General features: G+C 38.9%; 1 protein-coding gene across 1 annotated transcript; it reads left to right on the top strand.

The window, feature by feature from the left end:
* The first annotated feature begins 5,211 nt into the window (after window positions 1–5,211).
* CXCL10 (chemokine (C-X-C motif) ligand 10) lies at window positions 5,212–7,561 on the top strand. Its single transcript, XM_005856651.2, has 4 exons — window positions 5,212–5,348; window positions 5,862–5,988; window positions 6,206–6,295; window positions 6,753–7,561. The coding sequence occupies exons 1-4, from the start codon at window positions 5,288–5,290 to the stop codon at window positions 6,784–6,786; spliced, it is 312 nt and encodes a 103-aa protein (XP_005856713.1). The 5' UTR covers window positions 5,212–5,287; the 3' UTR covers window positions 6,787–7,561.
* The last annotated feature ends 221 nt before the right edge of the window (window positions 7,562–7,782 follow it).

The raw sequence follows: 7,782 nt of genomic DNA, 5'->3' as shown, positions 1-7,782 counted from the left end.
GAGCCAAACCGGCTAGAGCTTAAACATACTTTTAATTTCCTGTCATCTTTAGATCAACCTGGCAGGTGGATGGGTTAGGCTTCATGATGCACATTTGCAAAGAAAAAAAAATTGAAGCATAAACAGGCCAAAAAATATGCCCAAAATCACAGAGCAAGTAAGAGACAGATCTATATATATAAAAGCCTAATATGCAAAGTGTCCCTCGGGAGTTTGACCAACTGGGAGTTCAATCGCTTGCTATGATGTGCACTGACCACCGGGGGGGCACAGAATGAAGACCCCAGCCAGCAGCCAGCAGTCGGTAGGGATCCTACCCATGCATGAATTTTGTGCACTGGGCCTCTAGTATACTATATCTCTAGATTCCCAACCCATTTCATCATCCCCTAAAGTGTAAGGAAAACAAAGCATTGCATGGTCTAAAATCAGAAGCTAATCTCAGCTCTGCCAAGAATGACAACTGTAAGGGCCCATCTCCACTTTGGATTTTGCTCGGGCTGGCTATGAAGGGTTAATTCAAAAGTATGTAACCAGTATTATAGGCATTGTGAGCTTAGGGAATCTTGTGGGAGCTCAGTGAAAACTATGAAAGGGAAAGCTTTGCCCTCCTCTCCCATACTTTCTAAGGAGTATTATTGTATATTAGCTGAGGGGATTCCCAGTCTACAGAAATCACTGAATTCCTCCTACTGCTTTTTAGGAAATTTCTTCTAAGCACATTAGTTTCTCGGAAAGCATTTTTTTTTTCTGGGTCTATAAGAAGTCTGCCGGAGCAGACTTTTTCTTTTGGACTGATGGCATAATTAAAAGCTTAATTATGGCATTGGAAACTGAAACTAAGATGGAATACTTCCTTAACTTCTATTTCCTTTCAAAACTAGACTCAGATCACTGAATACTAAGAAACTTGTCAAAAGCAATATGTCTACTGATACATATCCTAGGACAAAGGAAAATAAGGAGAAAATAAACAAATGGGACTACATCAAAATAAAATGCTTCTGAACAGCAAAAGAAACCACCAACAAAATAAAAAGAGAGCCAACTACGTGGGAGAACATATTTGCCAATGAACATCTGATAAGGGGTTAATTTAGAAAATATATAAGGCACTCATACAACTTAACAAAAGGATGACAAAGCAGACATCTATACTTTCAACAATAAATTTTTTAAAAAATGAGAGAGCCCTAACCAGTTTGGCTCAGTGGATAGAGCAGGGGTGGGCAAACTTTTTGACTCGAGGGCCACAATGGGTTCTTAAACTGGACCGGAGGGCCGGAACAAAAGCATGGATGGAGTGTTTGTGTGAACTGATATAAATTCAAAGTAAACATCATTACATAAAAGGATACGGTCTTTTTTTTTTTTTTTTAGTTTTATTCATTTCAAACGGGCCAGATCCGGCCCGCGGGCCGTAGTTTGCCCACGGCTGGGATAGAGCGTCGGCTTGCGGACTGAAAGGTCTCAGGTTTCTAGTCAAGGGCATGTACCTTGGTTGTGGGCACATCCCCAGTAGGGGGTGGGCAGGAGGCAGCTGACTGATGTTTCTAACTCTCTATCCCTCTTCTTCTCTGTAAAAAAAATCAATAAAATATATATTTTTTTAAAATGAGAGAGAAAAAATAAGCCTAGATCATCAGTACAGAGAACCACATGGGTAATAGAAAAAATAGTATAATTGTATCTTTTAAGTCTTATTTGAAAGATAATTATATCCTATATAATAAAAGCCTAATATGCAAATTGACCGAAGGGCAGAACAACTGGCAGAATGACCAGTCACTATGATGCGCACTGACCACCAGGGGGCAGATGCTCAACACAGGCGCTGCCCCCTGATGGTCAGTGCGCTCCCACAGGAGGAGCACTGCTCATCCACAAGCCGGGCCGACGGCTGGGGAGCAAAGCAGCAGTGGGTAGGTCAGGGCATATGCCCTGATTCCCTGATTCCCTTTGTATGACTTAACACAATTATCATGGAGCCTCTCCCGCCTCCATGGCAGCCCTAAGGATGTCTGACTGCGGCTTAGGCACATCCCCCGAGGGCTCCCAGACTGCTAAAGGGCGCAGGCCAACACTAATGTCATGCACCAGGCCTCTAGTGTTTAATAAAAATCAACTAACTAAAAAAATTTTCTCATTAATAACAGACATTTAGTCCACTTAGCCTCAACTTTCCTCTTTGCTTATACAGACATCTTAACTGAGAACTTAGATACTAAGAAAAGCAAAATTATCACCATGTATCTATTTTATTGTTCAATGTTGAACTGTTCAGAGCCTCTTTCATCCATGAGGTCAGACATTTCTCTGAATATTTTTGGCATTTTTACTCATAGTCCAACTTTTATTCTGCACAAGCAGCTACTGGAATGGCTTGTCCATGTCACTGTTTCTTATAAGCTTTTCCCTCATCAGAAGAAAGCCTCTTTGCTGGGTGAAAATCTTCTGGGTTGTATTAGTCACTGACTCATTTCCTTTCCTTTTGTCTTTTTAGTTTCCCACAGCTAAGTTCACTGATTTACCCATTTAAAAGCTTAGTTTTGTTCCAATCCCTGGAACAAACTGACCTGGAATTCAGCAGTCCAGCAATTTCTGCCTGCCCTAAGCAATAATTCATTCACTGTTCTGATGACAGAGTTCCTGCATTTGAGGTTCCAAGTCTTATGTGTGCCCAGTTTGCAGACATGGGCTTTTATCTTGGCCTCTTCACCAAGTTTTGGGCCAGAACATGACAGATACACTAGCCTAATCCTACATTAGCCTAAGCATTGCCTTTCCCTGGCCTAGCTCTACATTGTTTCGGCCTAGCTAACTATGAAAAGACCTCCCAGATATTTTCTGAGGTTCCAAGTATCACCTGCATCAGATTTCCCTGTAGAGTAATGCCTGCATTTGGAACAGTGTTTCATCTTGCATCTCCTGTTACCAATCCCTTGCAAAGAACACAACCAGACTTGGATACTGCTGAACATCGCTATCAGGCCCAACAAATTTTACTATATTGGTATCACCTGCTTCCTGCTGATATTATCTGCAGTGAATAATCAGACAAGTACTAATGCTAAGATAAGACACAAAGTTTTGCCCTGATCTGTCATCCAGTGGGAATAGTGCTAATTTCAGTTGTCACTGTTATCAGTTTAATGGTTAATACTTTTCCCCCTTTGCTTTGCACTTGACAGTCTTCTTAGAGCTGTTCCCAAGGTCCGTCTCTACTAATGCCCCTTTTATTTTTAAATATATTTTTATTGATTTCAGAGAGGAAGGGAGAGGGAGAGAGGGAGAGAGAAACATCAATGATGAGAGAGAATCATTTATCAGCTGCCACCTGCACGCTCCCCAGTGGGGAGGAAGCCCATAATCTGGGCATATGCCTTTGACCAGAATCCAACCTGGGACCCTTCAGTCTGCAGGCCAATGCTCTATCCACTAAGTCAAATTGCTAGGGCATATTCCCCTCTTTCTTCAAAAAGCATCCTTTGTTTTTGCAACAATCCTATTGTAGCTATGAATCCTTTTCTTACTCCATTCTTAATGTTATGATGTTTTTATTCAAGGATTGGCTGTAATACATGAAATTTTTTTACTAACACATCAGAAATCAATTATCCAAATGAGTATTGTTTTCCATCAAAATAAGTTATGTTAGAGGCTATTCATTTATTTTAATGATGTTATGAATGGCCAAAACATTTCTGGAATTCATTGACACTTGCAAGTTTCATATCTTTAACCTTCTTCAAGAAGACCAAACCTATTTCTTTATATATTTTATCATAGAGCAATGCCTGGCTAACTTACTATCTCCAAAAATTAGATTTACCTACAAAAGATGAAAAATTGCTATTACTGAGGAATTTTTAAAAGTTGATTAGAGTCATTTTTTAAAAATCACTTAGCCTTTGAAAGTAATTATAGAAGTTTAAAATAAATGTTGAGAAAAAAACAGTTAGAATAAACAGATGGCAACCTTTGTATGACTTAACACAATTATCTAACCTCTAAAATTATTCTTCCATATATAAAATGAAGATAACTTCTTACAGGGTTATTATAGGAATAAAATGAGAAAGTAAATGATATCTCTGAAATACATATAAGTGTATTTCAGTGAATAAATATAAGATATTTCTAATCATGCCTTATAACTACAAATTAAGATGGACTCAAAACACAATATTAAACACTCCTACAAAGGAATGTCTGTGGTTTCCTGTCTTTGGACACATAAGAATTGGAGGCAAAGAAATGTGGACTTGGAGAAGTCTGGAACCAGCTTGCCCCCTGCAGGCTCAAGATCAACCATCCCCCATAAAAAAAAAAAAAAAAAAGGAAATATCAATGATGAGAGAGAATCATTGGTTGGCTGCCTCCTGCACACCCCCCACTGGGGATCAAGCCCCCCAACCCGGGCATATGCCCTGACCGGGAATCAAATGGTGACCTCCTGGTTCACAGGTCAATACAACCACTGAGCCACCCTGGCTGGGCAGGTTGTCATTTTTTAATTTGAAAAGCTAAGGAAAAAGAGGTCAGCGCTCCTGACTAAATAGTCAGGTATTGCGTGTTTTAAAAATGCTTGTGGCACACCCGTTGAAAATCACTGTCATAGAACAAAGACCAAGTTTTTTACATCTTCACATTCCAGGTGTAAAAATGGGACTAGATCAGGAGACTCCAGTTCTAGTTGTGGCTCTGCCACTTGGTAGCAAATTATGTAAATTTAAATTCTCCCATCTTCACTTAGCCTGTCTGTTAAAATGGAGTTAGTAATGTTGATTGATACCTATGCCATACGAAAAAAGAAAAAGAAAAAAAACACCAAAAAAAATCATGTTAAGACATATTCATCTTAAAACTATATTCAGGCCTTTGACTTGAGGATTAAGTTGACATTTTTATTTTTCAGGAGGTTCAAGATGAAAATCAAAGATCCATTTAAAAATTACTTCTACATTCAATGAAGTTCTGTTTTTCAAGAAATAGTTCATGATTTGGAAAGTGAAACCTAACTCGCTTTCATGGAAAAGAGGGGATGGAGGGAAATTCCATAACTCAGAAGCCAATATAAATAAACCTTCAATTCTTTAACATGGGACTTCCCCAAGGAACAGAAGGCAGGTTTAGCTGAGTCAGCAGTAATGTTATCCAATCAGAGTTAGAGAGGAAATGTGCCTTTACAAATAAATACTGCATCCTAGCCCCGTGTTTTCTGAGACATTCCTCAACTGCACAGACATTCTGAGCCTACTGCAGAGGAACCTCCAGTCACAGCACCATGAACCAAAGAGCTGTTCTCATTTTCTGCCTCATCCTTCTGACTCTGAGTGAAACTCAAGGTAAGGAACACCAAGGGATATTTAAAATAAAGTCAGAAATAGAACTAGGTGTAAATTCTACAAACATAGAAATAGTGTATTTGCAGTTTTACAGCCTGCCTATGAATGAAGGGTAAATGAACCGAGATTCCCTCTGGTCACAGAGTTAATAATCAGAGAAAAAAGTGGAATAAATGAAAGGAGGAGGAGGTGGGAGCAAAAGGGGAAGGGGAAAGAAAGGATAGAAAATGTGAAGGAATGAGGAGAAAGAAAATGACACAGATACCCCCTTAGTTAGCTTCATTAATCATATGAACTATGCTCAATGATATGATCTTAAAATCAATAAGTTGCAATTACATTCTTTCAGATAATTAACTAATTAATCATTCAGAGCTGTTTTATAATGGAATAACCCCTTCTCAGGTTGACTATGTGATGACAGGGGATTATAGTTTCTGCTAAGCACCACATCAGATGCCTAAGATGAAAACTGTGCTAACCTCCCTGCTGTACCTGTCTCTTTTTCTGCAGGAATACCTCTCAACAGAACTACACGCTGTAGCTGCATCAAGATTAGTAATCAGCCTGTTAATCCAAGGTCCTTAGAAAAACTTGAAATGATCCCTGCAAGTCCATCTTGTCCACGTGTTGAGATCATGTGAGTAGAATATCCCTGATGATAATTTCCCTGGCTGTAATCACATAAAAATATTTATTGATCACAAAAGCAGTAAAGGGTTTGTGATGATTCTAACACTTCTATATAGCAAAGGGGAACATGTAGAGTGAAACTTAAATATCTTAAAAACTGTATATTCCATCTGTTTATTGGCCCAACATATTTTATATATTTTCACTCCTATTTACTTCCATAGTGCCACAATGAAAAGGAACGGGGAGAAAATATGTCTGAATCCAGAGTCTAAGATCATCAAGAATATACTGAAAGCAATTAACAAGAAAAGGTAGGTTTGCTGTTGCTTGCAGCATAACTGTCCTTTAAGAAATTTCAAATCCTGGGAAGTTAGAAATATTTGCATTGAGCTTTTCGGTGGGATCCTTGGCTTGAAAGTGTGTTATCATCATGCCCTCTCCTCTACCTCCAGTTATTTATATACCAAGGTGCCATCTCTGTGGTATCAAAAGTTACCCTGACTACCTGTCTAAAAGTGTCAAGGCACTTCAACCTTGAGGCAGAGCTATAACTATCCAAGCAAAGCTGCCAAACTTCCCCCAAGCCTTTCCTGGCCTTAAAAAGGAACACCTGAAATCCACAGTGATTATGTAGCAGCAGGAAAGCTCACCACACACTTCACCTGAGGACTTGGGGTTATCTATGAAATCAGTAAGTTTCAAGTAGAACACAGATTGAAGCCAGAGTTAAGAGTGTCAAACTTTTACACCTTCTTTCTTTTCTTACAGGTCTAAAAGATCTCAAACACAGAGAGAAGCATAATCACTGCATTACTGTTAAGGATGGACCATCAGTTCCTTACATACAGTATACGTCAAGCCCAATTTGTCCCTGGATTGCAGTTCTCCTAAAAGGTGACAAACCAGTCACCAAATTAGCTGCTATTATTCCTGCAGGGAGGTGGATGGTTCATCATCCTGAGCTGTTCAGTAGTAACTCTGCGCTGGTACTATATTATAAGCTATGCTTAGGTGCTATGTTCTTAGTGAATGTGCCAAATCCTAGCCCTGCTTTCTTCACCTTTCATACCTTTTAAATGTTATTAAGGGATCTTTCTGCCTCTGGGTTACCAAAGGTCTTAGAATCTCAAATAACTAAGAAGAATGCAATCGAAATCATAATTCAATATGCTTTTTAAAGAAAGATCTTCACTCCTTGGGCTTCTACTGCCATCCTTCAAAGGGGCTCAGATTCTTCTGGTGGTTGTATGCTCCTATGTGTGTGTGTGTGTGTGTGTGTGTGTGTGTGTGTGTGTGTGTAGATGTACATATATAACAAACTACACAAACTAGAAATGTCTGAAAATGTATGTGGAAACAGTATTATTTAATGCAAGACTATACAAAGTAGAATTCTTAGATGTATATGTTTCTTACATTGTTTTTAGTGTTTATAAAATAACTTGTATAAATTCTACACATGGATGAGCAAAGGAAGAAATTTTAAAATCTAGGTATTTTCTTTGCATATTATGTAAGACAAATATGCTGGTTGTTTTTCAAAATAAAAATGATGTGCTCTCTGGAGAGACCAAAAAGGTAATAAACTAATTACAACTCTGATGAAGTGTCTGGTGGGTCATTTGACTGGGACATTTATTTCATGAGATGCTTAAATTGGAGAATCCATAGCCTAGAGAAGTTGGGATGGGTAGAGGACAAATGAGTTTGAAAATTACCGTATTCCTAAAAGAAAGAAAACATGGGCAACAGTGTGGTGACTGCGGGAGGGCGGGGATGGAAAGAGGCATACAGGGTA

The sequence above is a fragment of the Myotis brandtii genome, unplaced genomic scaffold, assembly GCF_000412655.1.
Source record: "Myotis brandtii unplaced genomic scaffold, ASM41265v1 scaffold1038, whole genome shotgun sequence".
Classification (NCBI taxonomy): domain Eukaryota; kingdom Metazoa; phylum Chordata; class Mammalia; order Chiroptera; family Vespertilionidae; genus Myotis; species Myotis brandtii.
This window is presented reverse-complemented; position numbering and strand designations above follow the sequence as displayed.

Excerpts from the sequence above, each read along its gene's own strand:
- CXCL10 (XM_005856651.2), top strand. The coding sequence starts at position 5,288 with ATGAACCAAAGAGCTGTTCTCATTTTCTGCCTCATCCTTCTGACTCTG. Across the intron at positions 5,989-6,205 it reads TGTCCACGTGTTGAGATCAT|TGCCACAATGAAAAGGAACG; the intron begins GTGAGTAGAATA and ends TTACTTCCATAG. Across the intron at positions 6,296-6,752 it reads AAAGCAATTAACAAGAAAAG|GTCTAAAAGATCTCAAACAC; the intron begins GTAGGTTTGCTG and ends CTTTTCTTACAG.